At 46.5% G+C, this 20,830-nt stretch overlaps 1 protein-coding gene across 1 annotated transcript in view; it reads left to right on the top strand.

Moving 5' to 3' along the window:
- LOC148147383 (uncharacterized) overlaps positions 1-20,830 on the top strand; it is a 99,586-nt gene that overhangs the window by 59,688 nt on the left and 19,068 nt on the right. The window contains exons 6-9 of the mRNA XM_087995605.1: positions 6,496-6,606; positions 12,140-12,182; positions 12,277-12,395; positions 20,753-20,783. Of these exons, the coding sequence (XP_087851731.1) occupies positions 6,496-6,606; positions 12,140-12,182; positions 12,277-12,395; positions 20,753-20,783 (304 nt within the window). The remainder of the gene's footprint in view (positions 1-6,495; positions 6,607-12,139; positions 12,183-12,276; positions 12,396-20,752; positions 20,784-20,830) is intronic.

Genomic DNA, 20,830 nt, shown 5'->3' with positions numbered 1-20,830 from the left:
ATTGGGGGAGTGAGTTGGATCGGGTTGGGTGGGTGGGGTTGGACCGAATTGGGGGAGGGCGAGGTTGGATCGGATTGGGGGCAGCGGGGTTGGACCGGATTGGGGATGTGGAGATGGACCAGATTGGGGGGGGCGGGGTTGGACTGGATTGGGGATGTGGGGATGGACCGTATTTGGGGGGGACGGGCCTGGACCGGATTGGGGAGCGGTGTTGGGGGGCGGGTTGCATGGGGCGGGGGGCAGTGATGGTGTCGGGTCTCGCGTGCCGTGTGCTGCTGCAGTCTCCTGAATCGGGAGCAGACTTTAAAACTCTGAGCCCCAGAGCAAAGGCATTTAATCGATTTTCCGAATAATCGATTTTCCGAACGAAATAGTGCCCACCCATCTCGTTCGGATAATAGAGTTTCCATTATAATTTAGCCAACCCATAAACCACAGTGGTTGGTATATTTTAGGCAGTGACAATAGACAATAGACAATAGGTGCAGGAGTAGGCCATTCAGCCCTTCGAGCCTGCACCGCCATTCAATATAATCATGGCTGATCATTCCTAATCAGTATCCTGTTCCTGCCTTATCTCCATAACCCTTGATTCCACTATCTTTGAGAGCTCTATCCAACTCTTTCTTAAATGAATCCAGAGAGTGGGCCTCCACTGCCCTCTGGGGCAGAGCATTCCACACAGCCACCACTCTCTGGGTGAAGAAGTTTCTCCTGAGCTCTGTCCTAAATGGTCTACCCCGTATTTTTAAGCTGTGTCCTCTGGTTCGGCACTCACCCATCAGTGGAAATATGTTTCCTACTGCCAGAGTGTCCAATCCTTTCATAATCTTATACGTCTCAATCAGATCCCCTCTCAGTCTTCTAAACTCAAGGATATACAAGCCCAGTTGCTCCAGTCTTTCAGTGTAAGGTAATCCTGCCATTCCAGGAATTGACCTTGTGAATCTACGCTGCACTCCCTCAATAGCCAGAATGTCTTTTCTCAAATTTGGAGACCAGAACTGCGCACAGTACTCCAGGTGGGGTCTCACCAGGGCCCTGTACAGCTGCAGAAGAACCTCTTTGCTTCTATACTCAATCCCTCTTGTTATGAAGGCCAACATGCTATTCGCCTTCTTCACTACCTGCTGTACCTGCATGCTTGCCTTCATTGACTGGTGTACAAGAACACCCAGATCTCTCTGTACTGCCCCTTTTGGTGCCTCAATTATGGGACATTTACTTGTGAAGGTGACTTGTGTAGTCCCTGAGCATCAATGACATGCCTTAAATATTCAATGGGAGATTTAAAATATTTACATTTGTCTTGTCTCAGTCTGAGGCCATAATCTTCAAGTCTCTGCAAAGCAGCATCTAAATTATTGAGATGTTCTCTTTCATTTCTCCCCCTGTCTAAAATATTGTCTGGGTAACTCTGATTCCTTCCAATCACTGACAATCTGATCCATGGCACGTTGGAGTAACACAGGTGCAGATGTGATTCCAAATACAGGGCTCTTGTATTGGAATATTCCTTTATGTGTTAGAATTGACAAGTATTTCTGTGACTCAGAGTCTACACTTATCTGGAGATAGGCTCGACTCAGATCAATTTCAGTGAAATGCTGACCCCCAGCTAATCCAGCAAAGAGATCAATGCCATTGCAGAAGGTGTAACACCTGCCCGTTTACTTCCTCCCTCCTCACTATCCAAGGTCCCAGAGACACCTTCCAGGTGAAGCAGCGATTTACCTGCACTTCACTCAATCTGATTTACTGTCTGCGCTGCTCACAATGTGGTCTCCTCTACACTGGGGGTATGAAACACAGACTGGGTTCTCGCTTTGTGGAACATCGATGTGCTGTCGGCAAAAGTGACCCTGAGCTTCCAGTTGCCTGCCACTTCAACACACCACTGCATTCCCATCCTAACATTTCTGTCTCAGGCCTGTTACAGTGAGGCTCAACACAAACTGCAGGAACAGCATCTCATCGTCTGCTTGGGGACCTTACAGCCTTCAGGACTCAGTCTCCAGTTTAATAATTTTACAGCATGAACACCTCCTTCCCTTTCTGTTACTGAGTCCCACACACCCCAGATCCTGTCATGGAATGGGTTGCTTTCAGCACACGAGGAAGAGGAAAACAGCAAACCCACTCTCACCGACTTAAAGTCCCCACTGTCATCTACCTAGCTTCTCTTATTCTTGGCTTACTGTAACCAATCCTGTTGTTGACTCTCTCTCTCTCTCTCTCTCTCTCTCTCTCTCTCTCTCTCTCTCTCTCTCGGCCCTGTCTCCACCCATCCACTAACTCCAAGCGTTCCTCCCCACCCCACCCCTCCACTACCCCTGTCCCCAGCATAAATACCACACTTTCCCACCTGCTGTCAGTTCTGGAGAAGGGTCACAGGACTCGAAAGGCTATCTCTGTTTTTGGTCCACAGATGCTGCTGAGTTTCTCCAGCAACTTTGGTTTTGTTTGTTCCAGCAAATAGATCATTGATTAAATGGAAAGTATACTGCACAGCACACAGTTCTGGGTTAATAATGATCGTAAATTCATCGCAGGTGGGCACCAAATATCTTTCTTTCACACTGGCACAATGGGCATGGCCCAATCACTCACATTTACGGGTCCAAGGGCTCCCATCTTGACCAGCCTCTCCCATTCTGCCCCGACCTTTGCTCTGATTGTATGAGGATAATCCAGCAATGTAACATTCTGCTTGACCCTCATCCCATTCAACAAGAGACCTTTTCCATGCTTCCCAGATCCCCATTGAAAACCTTTTGTGGAGATCAGTCTCAGAATCTAACAAGTAATTCACTTCCGACCAGTTGATTTTGACTTTTTCCAACTACACTCTTCACAATAAAGCTAGAAAATTTCCTTTGACAATGTGTAAGGGCAAATCTTCAGCCTGACCGTACAAGGGAACATTCACATCATTACACTCAACTACACCCATGAGATGAGTCCTTTTCTGCTGCTGGTTCAGCATACAGCTTCTATATCCCAGTGATGTGCTGCTCTCTGACCTGTTTTACAACATCAATGGCAAACGTGGGAGAAGGTATTAGACAAGGAAGGAGATATTCATGGTTTAAAATTATTAAACTTGGGACTGAGTCCTAAAGGCAGTAACGTCTTGAGTCTGCATTAGTGATTGTTTCTCAGCCACCATTTTGCAAACTTTCTCAGCCGCCATTTTACAAGCTCTGATGTTCCACCTTGAAGGGGCAATGGCCCAATGGTATTATCACTGGGCTGTTAACCCAGAGACACCAGGAATATTCTGGGGCCTGAGTTCAAATTTTGTCACAGCAGATGGTGGAATTTAAATTTGATTGAAAATCTATTATTAAGAGTCTAATGATGACCATGCATCATTGTCAACTTTTGGGAAAAAAACCCATCTGGTTTAGGGAAGTAAACTGCCATCCTTACCTGGTCCAGCCAACATCTGACTCCAGACCCAGCAAACAGATGGGTAATAAATGCTGGTCTCGCCAGTCACATACTCATCGTATGAGTGAATATTTAAAAAACAAGCTGAGCTGTTGAGTTTTAAATTTCTTATCGGCTGATTCCACAGGGACTGCTATTCCCAGTGCTTTCTTTAAATCTCAGTTCCTTTCTGTCAGTAATGACTTCTGGATTGTATCAAATCTTAAACTACACACCACTCTGTCTCTGATTGCATCATTTACGTTGTCTCCAAATTCACAACATTCTGCTAATGGCTTTGAAGTTGCTACAAACTGGGAGACAGATTCACCAACTTGCTGGTTATCTTTATGCAATCTGAACCTTTCAGCAATCCCCAATGATTTTGGTGAAAAATGGTTCTGGAGGATTCCTATTATTTCTTTATAAGTTTTGGAACCCGGCTTCTCTGGCTGGCCCAGACTCCTCAGGAAGTTAAAAGCCTCTTCCCATCCCATAATGCTCAAGAACACAAGGATGACTATATCTGCTTCAATTTTGTCAGCTTGAACAAAATATGAAAATCTCTCTGAGTGCGAGTACCAGCTCTCAGTATTTTCACCTCATGGTCCCCTGGAGCTAAATGTTTAACGCTGGTTCACTTGTTCCTGTTTAAAATAAGGTATTCCTGAGGCTGCCTGTTTCTTTTCCAACACTACACCCTGAGCTGTAACCATTTCCCTCAGTGTAGGGTAGTTGTTACTCACAGTGTCCTTTCAGGGTGGGGCCCATGGTGAGCTTCTTCTGCACTGTTCCCCTCTTCCCTCGGGTGAATTTGTTTTATTTCCTGACCGTACCTGCTTCAGTGCAGCGAGAGTGTCTTTTGATGATTTTCCTTCATTTTATCAAAATGCCTCTGAGATCTACAGTGAGGTCCATGATTCTGCTTTTTTTTCCTGATGAGGCAGTTTATCGATCCGGTCGATCCGAAAGCTGTTTTATCCTCGTCGCCAGTTTCCATCTTGTGTGACATTCCCAAGAGGGACCAGGGAGGCCGAAGTGTTAAACTGACCGAATCCACAACAGGTGGGACAAAATGGGTCTTTTTCTTTGTGGGAGGCAGTGTTGGGTACTGCAGGGATTAGTGTTTGGGCCCCAGCGATTCACAATGGACATGAATGATTCCGATGAGGAAACTACGTGCCATATCTCCAAGTTTACAGATGATACAAAGCTGTGTGGGAGGGTGAGCTGTGAGGAGGATGCAGAGAAGCTGCAGTATGTTTTGGACAAGTACATAGCAGACACAGTATAAAGTGGATAAATGTGAGATTGTTCACTTTGGGAGCAAAAACAGACAGGCCGATCATTATCTGAATGGTGATAAATTGGGGGAGGGGGTGGTGCAATGAGACCTGGGTGTCCTTGTACACCAGTCACTGAAAGGAAGCCTGGAGGAGCATCAGGTGGGGAAGAAGGTAAATGGTACACCGGCCTTCGCAGCAAGAGGATTCGAGTACAGGAGCAGGAGGGTCTGAGGTCAGAAGGTCAAAGTCATGGAGTCAGGGAAGGGTCAAATGGACTGAGAAAAGAGCAGCAGAGAGACTGTGGAAGGGAAGACCAAGGGGAGACTTGATAAAGGTATTTAAAACAGTGAAGGGTTTTGATCGAGCAAAGAAATAGAATCTGTTTCCAATAGCTGAAGGATGGTTCACCAGGGAGCACAGATTTAGAAAAAGAGGCAGAGGTGATATGAGGAGAAACAGTTTAATATAATCTGCAGCTCGCCTGTGAAATGTAATGGCTGATAGTGCAGTGGGTGCACATTCAGGATTAAATTTTAAAATGGAATGGAATAAATAATTGAAGGAGAAGGATTGCCAGAAGATGAGTCCGTGCTGTCTGATTCTATAAGGACAGAGCAAAGGAGGGGACCCTCAGTGGATTGCTCTTTGAAACACCAGGTACAGATTCGATGGACCAAATCACCACCTTCTGTGCTTTCAGTCGGGATTCGGGATTTTCAGCCTGAGGTTCCTTCTCCCCAGTTGCAGGGCTCTGTTTCTGGTTGGTGGGGTTCGAGCCTGGGAAAGGGGAAATCGGGTTCACAGCCTGCAGCCCTTCGAAAGCTGGCATAGGGTAAAGCTGTTCTGTAACAGTGTGGAGTAGAGCGAGAGGAACATCTTCCTGGAGAAACTCAGCAGGTCTGGCAGCATCTACGGAGAGAAAGCAGAGTTGAGTCCATTGACCCATTTTCAGAACAGTCCTGAACAAGGGTTACTGGACAAATAGAAATATAGAAACAATAACTCTACTTTCTCTCCACAGGTTTTGCCAGACCTGCTGAGTTTCTCCAGCACTCTCTGTTTTCATTTCAGATCCTCAGCATCCACAGTTCTTTGTTGTCTCCGATGAACATCTTCCTTATCTTGAGGGTCCCTTGTCTCTGAGTTGTACAGGAGCTGGTGCAGATGGAGACCACGTCCTTGAGGGAATCAGAGATACCAGTTGTCTGGTGTTTCACTATATATCCCCCCAAACGAGTCACACTGAATCAGTCACAACTGAAAGCTCTGGATTTTGGGAGAATCGTTATGTTGAACAAGGTGAACAGTGGGAGTGGAGGAACCATTAGTGAGTCTCAATAAGCACCCAAGAATCAAAACCAGGGGGTGACTGGGCTTCACCCTCAGGAACAGGGTTTGTAGCCCACACCCCTTCACTCCCCAACACTGAGTCTCTCTGTATTTCTGTTTCTGTCCCTGTGTAAGGGGTCGCTCTGTCTCTCTGAACTCCCACTGGGGTGGACATCACTGATGTACTTTAATGTGTTAATGACCCATCCCCACAGTCTAGGGCAGGGCGGGCAGAAAGCTTCATGGAGGGTCTGGAGTTATCATTCACACATTTCTGACAGCAAAGGGAGCTTCTGGGATTGCAGCCCCTAAGGTAACATTTGTGACAATGAGGAAGCCTCCTCTGCTCACCCTCACCACAGAAATGAAGATCATTGAAATGTTTCTGTGTGTTCTGTAAATCCTCAGTGAGTAGATGTTTAACCATCCATTCTGTGTGTTGTTACAGGGCCAGGAGAGGGACCCTGTCTCACCCGATGTTACAGTCCAAGTGGGCGATTCAATGATTGATGATCTCACCAGCCCTCTGACAGTTACATTTCAGGACATGCCTTTCCAGGTGAGATAAACCTCCACAATATCATCGAGCTGAGCCTGTGAGCAGCCAGGTCTGACTGGATTGTGCAGCACAGTCTGGACCATCTCCAGTGTTGATGAACAAGTTAAACTGTATGTCCCCGAAATTCTATAGTCCTCCGGCTGTGAATGGAGCCCTGTCTGGGTAGGTTTGGAGGATTCGGAGCTGATCTCCTTGTCTCTTTAATGTCCATCAGAAGCTATGATCATGATGAGGGTGTAGAATGTTATGATGCTGTACAAATGAGGATCGCTGTGCCTTGTGAGATATTTCCCATCGCTTTGTGTCCTGAAATTCCTCTGGAGGGTTTGGAAAGGAGGGTCTGGGACAGGACAGAATGATTGTCCGCCCCATGGATATGGCCCTGGCTCCATCCAAAATCCCATGGTCTGAGGGATTTCTCTGTTACAGGTGGACCCCACACAACATTCCTGGTAAAATATGTTGTTCCCCTCGGGTCAGGTGACCCTGTTTATTCAGGTTTCTGGAGATTATGGAAAAAATCATTAAAAATGGCCACAGTCTGGTTTGGTCACTTACAGTCATAGAAACATAGCAATGTACAGCACAGAAACAGACCTTTCGTCCAACCTATCCATGCTGAACAGATATCCCAACACAATCTAGTCCCACCTGCCAGCACTGTCCCATATCCCTCCAAACCCTTCCTATTCATATACCCATCCAGATGCCTCTTAAATGTTGCAATTGTACCAGCCTCCACCACATCCTCTGGCAGCTCATTCCATACACATCTGCGTGAAAAAGTTGCCCCTTAGGTCTCTATCTTTCCTCTCTTACCTTAAACCTATGTCCTCTTGTTCTGGGCTCCACCACCCCAGTGAAGAGACTTTGTCTATTTATCCTATCCATGACCCGCATGATTTTATAAACCTCTATAAGGTCACCCCTCAGCCTCCGACGCTCCAGGGAAAACAGCCCCATCCTATTCAACCTCTCCCTATCGCGGAAATCCTCCAACCCTGGCAACATCCTTGTAAATCTTTTCTGAATCCTTTCAAGTTTCACAATGTCTTTCTGATAGGATAAAGACCAGAATTGCATGCAATATTCCAAAAGTGGCCTAACCAATGCCCTGTACAGCTGCAACATGACCTCCCAACTCCTGGACTCAACACTCTGACCAATAAAGGAAAGCATACCAAGCACCTTCTTCACTATCCTGTCTCCCCGCGACTCCACTTTCAAGGAGCTAAACTACTCTCCAAGGTCTGTTTGTTCAGCAACACTCTCTAGGACATTACCATTAAGTGTATAACTCCTGCTAAGAATTGCTTTCTCAACATGTAGCATCTCACATTTATCTAAATTATCCATCTGCCAATCCTCAGCCCTTTGGCCCATCTGATCAAGAACCCGTTGTGATCTGACGTAACTTTCTTCGCTGTCCACTACACCTCCAATTTTGGTGTCATCAGCAAATTTACGAACTGTACCTGTTACGCTCACATCGGAATCATTTATATAAATGACGAAAAGTAGTGGACCAGCACCAATCCTTGTGGCACTCCACTGGTCAGAGGCCTCCAGTCTGAAAAACAACCACCACCACCACCCTCTGTCTTCTACCTTTGAGCTAGTTCTGTATCCAAATGGCTAATTGTCCCTGTATTCCATGGGATCTAACCTTGCTAACTAGTCTCCCATGGGGAACCTTGTTGAATGCCTTACTGAAATCCATATAGATCACATCTACTATACTCTGCCCTCATCAATCCTCTTTGTTATTTCCTCAAAAAACTCAATCAAGTTTGTGAGACATGATTTCCCTCGCATAAAGCCTTGTTGACTATCCCTAATCAGTCCTTGTATTTCCAAATACATGTACATCCTGTCCCTCAGGATCCCCTCCAACAACCTGTCCACCACCGACGTCAGGCTCACTGATCTATAGTTCCCTGGCTTGTCCTTACCACCCTTCTTAAACAGTGGCACCACGTTAGCCAACTTCCAGTTTTCTGGCACCTCACCTGTGGCTATTGATGGCACAAATATCTCAGTAAGAGGCCCAGTTATCACTTCCCTAGCTTCCCACAGAGTTCTCGGGTACACCTGATCAGGTCCTGGACATTTATCCACTTTTATATGTTTCAACACATCCAGCACTTCCTCCTCTGTAATATGGACATTTTGCAAGATGTCAGCATCTATGTCCCTACATTCTATATCTTCCATGTCCTTTTCCACAGTAAATACTGATACAAAATAGTATCTGCCCCATTTCCTGTGGCTCCACACAAAGGCCGCCTTGCTGACCTTTGAGGGGCCCTATTCTCTTCCTAGTTTGTCCTTTACGTATCTGTAAAAACCCTTTGGATTCTCCTTAACTCTGTTTGCCAAAGCTATCTCATGTTCCTTATTTGCGCTCCTGATTTCCCTCTTCAGTATACTCCTACTTCCTTTATACTCTTCTTAGGATTCACTCGATCCATCCTGTCTGTACCTGACATATGCTTCCTTCTTGTTCTTAACCAAACCCTCAATTTCTTTAGTCATCCAGCATTCCCTGTACCTACAGCCTTCCCTTTCACCCTGACAGGAATATACTTTCTCTGGATTCTCATTACCTCATTTCTGACAACTTCCCATTTTCCAGCCTTCCTTTACCTGCGAACATCTGCATCCCCCCACCCCATCAGCTTTTGAAAGTTCTTGCTAAATACCATCAAAATTGGCCTTTCTCCAATTTAGAACTTCAATTTTTAGATCTAGTATATCTTTTTCCATCATAATTTTAGAACAAATGGAATTATGCTCACTGGCCCCAAAGTGCTCCCCCACTGACACCTCAGTCACCTGCCCTGCCTTATTTCCCAAGAGTAGGTCATGTTTTGCACCTTTTCTGGTAGGTAAATCCACATACTGAATCAGAAAATTTTCTTTACACACTTAATAAACTCCTCTCCATCTAAACCCTTAACACTGTGGCAGTCCCAGTCTATGTTTGGAAAGTTAAAATCTCCAACCATAACCACCCTATTATTCCTACAGATAACTGAGATCTCCTTATGTATTTGTTTCTCAATTTCCCTCTGACTATTAGGGGGTCTATAATGCAATCCCAAGAAGATGATCATCCCTTTCTTATTTCTCAGTTCCACCCAAATAACTTCCCTGGATGTATTTCCAGGAATATCATCCCTCAGTACAGCTGTAAGCTATCCCTTATCAAAAATGCCACTTGTCCTCCTCTCTTGCCTCCCTTTCTATCCTTCCTCTTGCATTTGTATCCTGGAACATTAAGCTGCCAGTCCTGCCCATCCCTGAGCTATGTTTCTGTAATTCCCTGCCCTGACCTGTTTGACTCGCTTCTGTTCTCAACTGTACCAGTCTCAGATTGATCTCTTTCCTCACTATCACCCCCTCCCCCCACCACCAACCCCCTTTGCCCCCCACACCCTCCCCCCACCACCACATCCCCTCCCACCCAGCCCGCACGCTTATCCCACCATCACCCCCCCCACACCCCTCGTCCCAACCACCACCCCCTCCAACTCCCCCATACACGCCCCCACACCCTGCCCCCACCACCTCCCTCCCTCCCACACACACCCTCCCACACCCTGCCCCCATCACCACCCCCCCACACCACTACCCACCCCCCCCCCCCCCCCCCCCCCCCCCCACCCAACCTTACTAGATTAAATCCCCCGGAGCAGCTCTAGCAAATCTCCCTGCCAGTATATTAGTCCCCTTCCAAATTATGTGCAATCCGTCCTTCTTGTACAGGCCACTTCTACCCCAGAAGAGATTCCCAAGATCCAAAAATGTGAATCCATCTCCCATACAGTGCGGGGTTCCTCCACAATGAGGTTGGAAGCGGTGGGTGGTAGATCCCCTGAGGTGATGAGATTGTGTATGGTCTGGGAGTTGATGGTTTGGTGATGGGGAGGGTGAAGTCATGGTCGAGGGTGCGGTAGGAGGATGTGTCTTCGAGCCTGGCCTCAGCGGTGTAGAGGTCAGTGCCCAAACCACCACTGCACCCTCTTTGTCCACTGATTTGATGGTGAGGTTGGGGTTGGAGCGGAGGGAGTGGAGAGCTGTTCATTGTGAGGGTGGGAGGTTGGAGTGGGTGAGGGGGGGTGAACAGGTTGAGCTAGTTGATGGCCCGGCAGCAGTTTGAAATGAAGAGATCAAGGGTGGGTAACAGGCCAGCATGGGGTGTCGAGGTGGACAGGGTGTGTTGGAGGCGGGAGAAGGGATCCTCGGTGGGTGGGCGGGAGTCTTGGTTGTAAAAGTAGGCCCAGAGGAGGTGGTGGTGGAAGAAACGTTCAAGGTCGCAGCGTGTGTCGAACTCATTAATCTGGGAGTGTAGAGGGATAAAGGTGAGGCCAATATTGAGGACAAAACATTCGTCCTCAGTGAGGGGGAGGTCTGGGGGAATGGTGAAGACACGGTGCGGATGGCAGCTAGGACCTGGAGTGGGGCTGGAATTCAAGGAGGAGGTGGAGACAGTAACTTGAGTGGGCGTGGTTATGGGGACAGTGGCTTGAGTGGGTATTCCTTACTGCGAATCCTCTTGCAAGGATGCCTGCCTTGAAGACGTTTTCCTCCTCTCTCTACAAGAATCTCAGGGAGTCTCCTCTAGCTTATCTCTCCACGCTTCAGGCTCTCTGCCTTTATTCCTGATGAAGGGCTTTTGCCCGAAACGTCGATTTTGCCTGTCCTCGGATGCTGCCTGAATTGCTGTGCTCTTCCAGCACCACTGATCCAGAATGGGTATTCCTTAACCCTGTCCAGGGGTGAGTTTCTCATGATAAGGGACTGGAGTGATCACAGGACTCAGCAGCAACCTCCACAGAGATGGCCAGGCAGTGAGGTCAAATATGGCCCCAGTCAGGGACCATGATCCTCCAGTGCTGCAATGCTGCTGGTGTTACACAGGCCCCTGCTCTGTCAGGAGTTGAGTAACACGGTGGAAGGGCTCTCTCATTGGGAGGGCAGTGGACCATGGGTAATTGATATAACTGACAGCATCAGGGAGCTGCAATGCTCACAGTGGTCCTGGAGTAGTGCAGACACTCTTTCAGAGGGATCACTGTCCAACCTGAGGCTCCTCACAGGATTTTGTATTGTTCTCACCACTGAAGAGAGAGACATTTGTGAGTGCCCCTATTATAAAGTGTCTGCTCGGTCTCTCCCTTGTCCAGCAGCGTTCTCCTCTCCCAATGAGGCTGCTGCCTGGGCACTGCTTCAGACCCTCCCACTGGGCCCTGTACTTCCTGGTAAAGTTAAACATGGTGAATGGGGAGGTGACCAATTAGGAATCTGCTTTGTGTAAAGTCGCTTTGGTGGGAACACTGAGGTCATACCCAGGATCCGGAAAATTTAACCCAACAATTTCCCAGTTGGCATCACATTTCCTCCTCCTTCCCTGCCTTACCCTGTTAGACAGGCGAGAGAGAAATGTCTCAATGTGTTTGTATCGACACAGCTGCTTCAACTGTTTTATTGTTGGTGAAGCTAATGTTCTGGTTTATCATTTCCATTTTAGTCCGATTCTCCACCATGCAGCGCCCGGGACTCTGGTGGGAATGGTAAGTGAAGATTGTTTTAAAATGCTGACATCACTCAATACTGGAATGTGTAAATGGGGGAATGATTCTCATGATTAATAATTCTCCAATACAGGCACCTTCCATCAAAATGCATGTAACACCCTCATGAGCGGACCGGAGAACAGAGTGGATACGATCACTTGCAGATGTGACCGTCTGGGTTTCTTCTTTGTACTAACACTGGAATCGAAGGTATGAATCATGCTCATCTCCCCACTGTAAATAAACTCCAATATAAGGTTCAATTGGCCTGGAAAGTGAGACTGTTGTCACATTCTTACTGCAGTTCAATACAGCTCTGCCCAAGTCTTGAACATGCCTCTGCAAAATATTCTGTAGCTCTCCCACCCCAGTCTCTGTTTATTTTTAATCTGTTTAATAACCTGCAATGTAACAATATTTCAGCCTCTCAATTCAGATGAACCTCCTGCTTGAAATCCCGTTCTGCCTTTGATATCAAGCCCATACATGGATTTTCAATGGGCCTCCCAACTCTGCTGCAGTGTCTGAGCTCCCGCTAGTGCAGACAAACCAGGGAAATCAGTCATTTGTTTTCATTCTCTCCCAGGATGCAGGTGTTGCTGGATGGGCCAACAATAGTTCCCTGTCCCTCATTGCTCTGGAGAAGCTGGTTGTGTGCTGCCTACTTGAACCTCCATAATGCTTATCCCCACAATGCTGACAGGAGGGGAGTTCTGGGAGTTTTACTCAGTGGCTGTGAACTAATGGTGATTTATTACCAGATCAGATGGTGTGTGGCTTGAAGGGTAACTTGTAGCTGGTCCTGTTTTCATTAATCTTCTGGTGCCATCCTTCAAGATGCTGAATGCAGCAGGTTTGAAAGGTGCTTTTCAAGGAGTTTTGGTGAGTTAATCTAATGAATGGTACTTACTGCTCCCACTGTGACCCTGAGCTGCACGTAGGGAGTGTTGAAGGTGGTGGATGTGATGCCAACCAAGTGGTTTCCTTTATCCTGCGACTGCCAAGCTTCTAGAATGTTGTTCCTCATTCAGAATTCTCCCGAGATTAACTTACGGGCAAATGTTTTATTGACATTAATTTTAAGATGGCTAGAATATAATAACATAAATGTGTTGCTGAGTCTGAGTTTTGGGCCCCATTATGAAGGAAGGGTGTTGGAGGAGGTCTCGAGGAGGCTTAAAAGAATGATCCCGAGGATAAAGGGTTTGTCACATGAAGAGTACATGGGAACTCTGGGAACATACTCAATGGCATGTAGACGGATGAGGGGGGATCTGAGTGAAACTTGATACTAAGGGGCATGAATTGAGTGGATATGGAGAAAATGTTTCCACCAATAGGAGATTAGGAACTGGGGGGACAGCCTCAGGGTGAGGGGGCGACCATTTAGATGTGGAGGAATTTCTGCTGCCAGAGGGTGCTGAAGCTGTGGATCTCATTGCCCAAGTGTCTTTAAGATAGAGATGTACAGGTTCTTGATCAGTAAGGGAGTAAGGGTTATGGGGAGCAGGCAGGAGAATGTGGTTGAAGAACAGGCCAGCCATGATTGAATGCTAGAGCTGATTCAATGGGCTGAATGGCCTCATTCTACCCCTGTCTTGTGGCCTCAGCAGGACATTTCTGCTCTCATAATCTTGCCCTCTCTAAGTGAATGCTAACATTGCATTTGCTTTCCTCACTGCCAGATTTGATACGTAATCTCCACTTGTAAGTAAATAGAAGTATGAGCTATGCAATCTATCAAGGCCGATTCCATTTTAAGATCTGAACTGTCCAGTCCCGTCATCAGCTGGAACCATAGCAAGGACAAGTGGAGAGTATCCCATTAGAATGCTGAGGTGTGCCTTGTAGACAGGCTTATGAGTGCAGAGGTGAGTCACTCACAGCAGAATACCGAGCCGCTGACCTGCTCTCACAGCCACAGGACTGATATAGCTGATCAGTCCAGTTTCTGGTCAGGGGTAAGCCCATGTGCTGGCTCAGTCATTATCCTGTATCATATCTACCCCTTCAAAAACTGGGAATAATTTCCACAATTTAACTTTCTTTCCCAATCACTTTGCAATTTAACCTTGTACAAGGGAATAGCTTCATAACACTTTTTACTTGTCAAACCGTCTGGAACACAAACTGTCTCATCAGCCACCATCAATGACTGAAGTGTCCCAGTGTCTCTCAAAAGATGAATTTGTTCCTTTGTTTTGTTGGAGAGGAAAGGGAATACTTCTCACTGAGAGATAAAACCTCTGTAACCTCCTGTAATCTGGCTAAGTTCAATGGAGTTCAAGGAAATATTTCCTCATCTATCCTCAGGTACATTCACTATTCTAGAAGGTTCTAGGAGAACATGCTGCTCTTCTATTGCCCCTGGTTTATGGGTCCATTCCCAGCAATCAGTGCAATGTTGTTCCTGTGTTACATCTTGTTTCAAAGGAAACATAGGCTTTTGGGCTTCACTCCCACTCTCAGCATCTCTCAGTTTGACTTGAGGAGAGTGTCCTTTTGGGTGGAAATTCCTGCTCCCTTGAGTGGCTTGGGAAATGGTAAGAAAATTGGGAAAATACAGAGAGAATGGAAAAATCAGGTCCTCAATGTTGGGAATAACATTTCCAGTTTTCCCAACAGTTCACACAGCAAATTCTGAATCTTGCACATGAGCGGTCACCATTTAATTTCCATGAAGTTGCATCTCATTATCAGCCCCACTCCCGTCACTGTATGCAGCTTCCAGTTCTCCTCCCCGTCCCTGAGAAACTAGATGACATCAATTCAAACTAAACTACATGGATGTCACAGCGGTTACCTGGCAACTGCAGCTTATTGCCTCCTTCTCCATGCCTTTGGACAACTCCATCTTTCCATCATTTCACCACATGCTCCATGGACACTGTCCTCTTCCACCCTTGATCGATGCAAGTGGGCATCACCAAACACCCAGCCTCAGCACATCATCACGGCTGCTTTTAGACAAATCACACACCTCGTCACCCCCTTCAGACTTCACCTTCGAGCTCAGGGATGCTAATGAGCTGCTTGCTTCTGCCAGTTACTTTGCAGACAGGGACACATATGAATCTCATACATCTACAAATGATGTATGTGCTGGCTCAGTCAAGCAGCCTGAACATTGGGATTCTCCCCCAGAGCTGGTTTCTCCCAGGGACAGGGTGCTATAGAGTGCATCCATCTTGCTCTGATCATTTCCTATCACCAGCCGGTAAACATGGGCAACCGAAAAGGTTCCCACTTCATCAACTCCATCAAAAACTGATGACACCTTTACAAAAGCCTCAGACTGAGGCAGAACAGAGACACAACACTGTCCATGTTTCCACCAGGGCCATAATGGAACTGATCGTAGACCTGTTGCCGTTGGTAATACTGTCCAATGAAAGAAGATTGAAAAAAAATTGGTCTTTATTCTCTAGAGTTTCAAAGAATAAGAAATGATTTCACTGAAAAATGCAAAATAGTGAAAGGGATAGACTGGGTTGATGCGGGTGAAACGTTACCCCGAGTGGGGGGGGGGGTCTAGAATCAGGAACAATTGAAAAATAAGGGGGATGCCACTTCGGTGTGACTGAGGAGAATTGTTTTTATTCGGAGGGTTGTGAACCTTTGGAATTCTCAGTCTTCCAAAGAATTCTCCGCAGAAGGCTGTGGAGAATCCAGATTTGAGTATGTTTAGGGGAGAGATTGATACGTTTCTGGTGGTCACTAAAATGGGAATAGGATTAGCAAAGGACTTTTGAAATGTTCAATCAGCTATGATCATACTGAAGGGCAGGGCAGTTTCAGTGGGCTGAATGGCCATCTTTGGGTCCTACATTCCTGTGAGGCTTTGCTGCCTGGACGACTGCTGGCGGGACTTAGAGTCTAACCATAAAGGGTGTGCTACTTCATTGAGGAAGTTTCTGAGGAGGAAGATGAGGATCAGGACATTGACATGGAGAGGTGCCCAAGGAAGCATGATAGAGCTATGCTTCATCAAGCACGAGGAAATAACGGAAACCTGCTTCCAGGATGAATGTGCTGGGTTTTCAACTTCCTTTCATTCTGTAACTCTCGGTGAGGTGTATGGCAAGACACCCCTGGTCAGTATGTGTGGAGCAGACAATTTCTGAACTCCTTGAACTTGTCTGTTAATGAAGAAATGGTTTGTTCTTTATATGATTATCTGCTTGCTCTCTTCAGGTTTTTCCATCTTTCAGTATCTGCACTTTGCAGGTTTTCCTGCTATTTTGGAAAAAGCAGCTGTCAGTGAGATAGGACAGTCCCATCTCATGAGGTTATGGAGTTTTAGACCTACAACAACAGCATGAGATCTGAGTGCTGTGTGATGCAGTCCCTCACGATTTGCAGCAGGTTGGGAGCAATTCGGAGGTACCTCCATTACAGCCTTCCATCATTGGTTAGACTTCAATGTGTCAAACTGCTAAATTGCCCTGAAAGACTTGGGCATCCTGTTGGACAGCACCTAACCAGAGAGAAGCAATGTTTTGTGCAGATTCTCTCAGCAGATCACTGTGCTATGAGGGAGAGGGAAGATGTGAACTCCCCATTGTTTACCTCCCAGCTTTTAATGACAATGCGCTCCCTCCAAAAGCTGAGAGATTGAATAAAACGTTGCCTGCAGAGATATGTGATATCATCACTGAATCTACCCTCTCACTGTCAAGGTTTGTGTAAATGTGGATGATTTGTGCAGGCCAGGCCCTATCAGAATCCCTGAACATTGTTTTTATCCTGAGTGTTGTTAACATTAACCTGCCTTAGCTGTAGTCATCGAGGTCACAGTTCAGGATTCATAATTCTGATGCTATCTGCAGTCGAGGAGTTGGGTGCTTCTGAGAGAATGAGTCAGGCTTGGCCATTACAGCTTCTTTCTCCCTTGGGATATCTGAAAAGGCTGCTCACCTCTCACTAGCTCCAACAGCTGCACAGACTGAAGCTGACATTTTGAGAATGCGAAGGAGCATATTTTTAGAGAAATGCACTGATGTGTCCTCCCTGTCACCCACACACCCTCAGGGCGGTTTTTAATTTCCTTTCCATCTCAGTCTGGTGTCTCAGTGCAGTCCAGCCTTCTGCTGGTGGGATAGGGGGAATGTTCTCTGTAGCTGGTCTAGTTGGCCTGGAAGACTTGGTTGGTCATCCCCAGGGATATTTTATTCTAGAGGGCCCAGGTTGGCTGAGATTGTCTTGCCGGGGTTACAGGCTCATCCCTCTTGGCTTGGAATTCAGTAGGTATTAGCATCAGAGGCAGGGGGGAGATGAAGGGGCCAGACACCACTAGACTGTCCTAAGAAGCTGCAGGAGGTGTCATGTGGGACTCTTCCTCCTGTGGGTGTCTGCTGGCACCATCCTGTCTCCCTGAGGAGAAGAAGGATCTGGAATGAGGTTGAGGTCCCTCATCCCCATTTGGCTTTGCCATTGATGCTGAGAGCCGATAGCTACACTGATGGAGTTCAGGCCTGTGTGTATAAGCAGCAGACACTTGGTGTGCAGGACCTGGGTTTCCAGCGCAGTCACCAGCCTGTCCATGGCGCCAGAGCTAGCGTTGGTGCACTCATCCATCCTTGGATTCACTTTCCTGACTGCTGCAGACAAGCTTGTATACTGTTGCTGGGTGTTTCTCTGCATGTTGCTGATGTCCTTTAATTGCTGAGAACAGCAGGTCATATTCTGCCTGGTGTTGTGCTGGTCTCCAGTTCTCACTTGACCAGTGACCTGGGACATTTCTTCCTCGGCCAACTGTGGGACAGCACAATGATGTGCTCACCAGACTGTGCTCCTGTCTCTAATCTAGAAAGTGTACCCAGTGAGATGAAAGTCTGAGCTGGTACAGGGTGCAGTGAAAGCCTTGCTGGTACATCCTCTGAGCACTCAGTCACATCCTCTTCAGAGGTGGGGTTAGAACTGAGGCACCCCAGTGTGTGTCTCTTCTTTGTGGTGGTTTGCTGGGTCTCACAAGAGCCTGCATAAGAGAAGAAAGGGAACTAATTGTGTGAAAGTACTAAAGGTTGGTGCGTGTTGAGAACGTGTTTGCACTGGCAATAACGAGAAAGCAGCACAGCACGGCCCAATCAAACTGGAGGGGAAGTGGTGGGAAAGTGGAAATGTCACTGGATGAGTAATGCTGAACCCCAGGCTGGTCTTCGGGGGACATGGTTATCAATCACACCATGGCTGTTTGTCAGGTTTGCCAGGGAGATTGGAGGAGCTGAATGTTATTTAATGAAGAAAGCCTGGAGAAAACTACAAAAGAGGGTTTTGGTAGTTCTCTTCCAGGAATCTCAAAATGTTAGTGTGTAAGTTCAGAAGGTAATCGGAAAGGCCAATGGAATGTTGCTCCTTATTTCAAAGGGAATGAAGAGTAAAAATAAGGAAGACTTGTTAAAATGAAACTGGGCACCTGCTGGAGCACACCAAGAAGTCAGTGAACAGTTTGGTCCCCTACTCTAAGGAAAGATGTACTGGCATTGGAGGCAGTCCCGAAATGTTCACTGTGTGGGTCCCAAGGAAAAGGGGGTGCAGGAGCAGAGGGTCTTGGGTGTTTAGGCGCACAGATCATTGAAGGTGGTGGGACAAGTGGAGAAAGCAGTTGAAGGCCACAGTATTCTCACCTGTATTAGTAGGGGCATGGCGTACAAGAACAGGGAGGTGATGTTGAACTGTATAATACATTGGTTAGACCGCAAGTAGAGTATTGTTAGGAGATGTGGGCATATTATTGTAGAAAAGGATGTGAGTGCATTGGAGAGAGTGCGGAAGTAATTTACAAGAATGGGTCCAGGAATGAGGAATGACAGTGATAAGGATAGATTAAAGAAGTTGACACTGTTCTCATTCGAGAGACGATGGCTGAGAGGGGATTTGATAGAGGCTTTTGAAACCGAGTGGGCTGGATGGAGCCCACAGGGAGAAAGTGCTCCTGCTTGTGAAAGGAACAAGGATAAGAGGACAGGGGTTTAAAGAGATGGGCAAACCAAACAGGGGTGATGTGAGAACAAACAAACACAGTTCCACTGAGTGAAGAGTTAGAGTATGGAATGTACTGCCTGGAAATATGGTGCAGGCAGGTTCAATTGGTGTCTTCAACAGGGCATTGGCTGGTTATTTGGATAAAAATCATATGCAAGGTTATGGGGAGGAGGCAGGAGATTGGGATGAGGTAATGATGCTCGTTTGAAGAGGTGTGCAAGCACAATGGGCCAAATGGACTCCTTCTGCATTGTAAGAATTCCGTGATTCTGTACGGAGGGATATCGCTATGACAAGAAGTTGGGGAGGTTTTGTCTGTACTTGAGGTCTCACAGATTGAGAGATGACCTTGTTGAAACATTTTAGGTTATGGGGGTTTGACAGGCGAGATGCTGAGGGTTATTTCTCTTCGTGAGAGAGTTCAGGGGCAGAGGGAATAATCTCAGAGTAAGGTGTGTCCGTTTCAGACAGAGATGATGAGGAATGTCTTTTCTCCGAGGCACTGGTCGTATGAAACTATTTACTGCAGAGGCCTGGAGAGGCTGGGTCATAAAGTGTATTAAAGACTGAGTTAGACAGATTTTTATTCAGTGAAAGAGTTAAGAATTATTGGAGAAAGGTCGGGAAGTGGAAGTGAGGATGATCCCATCACCCTTGAACTTATTGAATCACAGAGCAGATACGATGGGCCAAATGGCCTCCTTCTGCTCCAATGTATTATGATCTTATTAAATTGTGGAACAGGCCCAAAGGCCTGATGGCCTGCTCCTGCTCCATGTCCATCTGTTTATATGTGTCCTTGCCTGCTAGGCCTCAATGTTTAGCAGGTACATCTGGAACCTCCACCAGACTGGGAAGGCTGAATAGGGCCCCAGTGAGAGCTGTATTAAAGCTTCAATTTTAAATGTTTGGATTTCCTTCAGCAGTCCAATACTTGATCTCAGCCTGAGCCCCTGGTTAGCCCCAATTCTACTCCTGTTAATGTGGGATTCCCCTCTAATCAGGGATAGATACAGCAGTTACACAATAGCATCCACTGAAGGGCTTAGACTTGGGAATTCTCACATTTGGAGTCTGCGGACTGACACTTTGTGATAATAATGATTGTGTTTTCGTCACCACTGAAGTATTTAAACATTTAAATGATACTTGGGTACTGATCAAGTACAGGGACATTCTGGAATGTTCCCTGATCTCCTTTGACTTGCTCAAAACCAATTACACTTCTCATTTTTCTGAGTTCTGATGACAGGTAGAGACATGAAAATGTTTAACATTTCCATGTCGGAGATGAATCAATCTGTGAAATACTTATGATGTGGAACTTTAATGTAGGATAATCTGTTGCAATGTTTTTATCATATTTCTTTACAGGACATTTTTGCCTTTTTTCCAAGTGGTGACCCATTTAAAATTACAACACAGAGTAACCTTTCCAATCATGTCAGTGTCACTACCCCAGTGACAGGCAGACCCTGTGAAACACCCCCGGTAAGACAGAATTACCCTTCAGTATCTCAATTCCATTATTTATAAACATCGATTTGATAGAAAAATATCTCACGTATGAATTTCCACTTTAGGAATCATCCACCAGCCTGTCCTCTTCAGCAGGTAAATGAACTTTATAATAAAACCTACTATTCAGTTTTGGGAATTGT

Source organism: Chiloscyllium plagiosum, unplaced genomic scaffold, assembly GCF_037043375.1.
Source record: "Chiloscyllium plagiosum isolate Xiang-an unplaced genomic scaffold, Cpla_swu_hap1 HiC_scaffold_17, whole genome shotgun sequence".
Classification (NCBI taxonomy): Eukaryota; Metazoa; Chordata; class Chondrichthyes; order Orectolobiformes; family Hemiscylliidae; genus Chiloscyllium; species Chiloscyllium plagiosum.
This window is presented reverse-complemented; position numbering and strand designations above follow the sequence as displayed.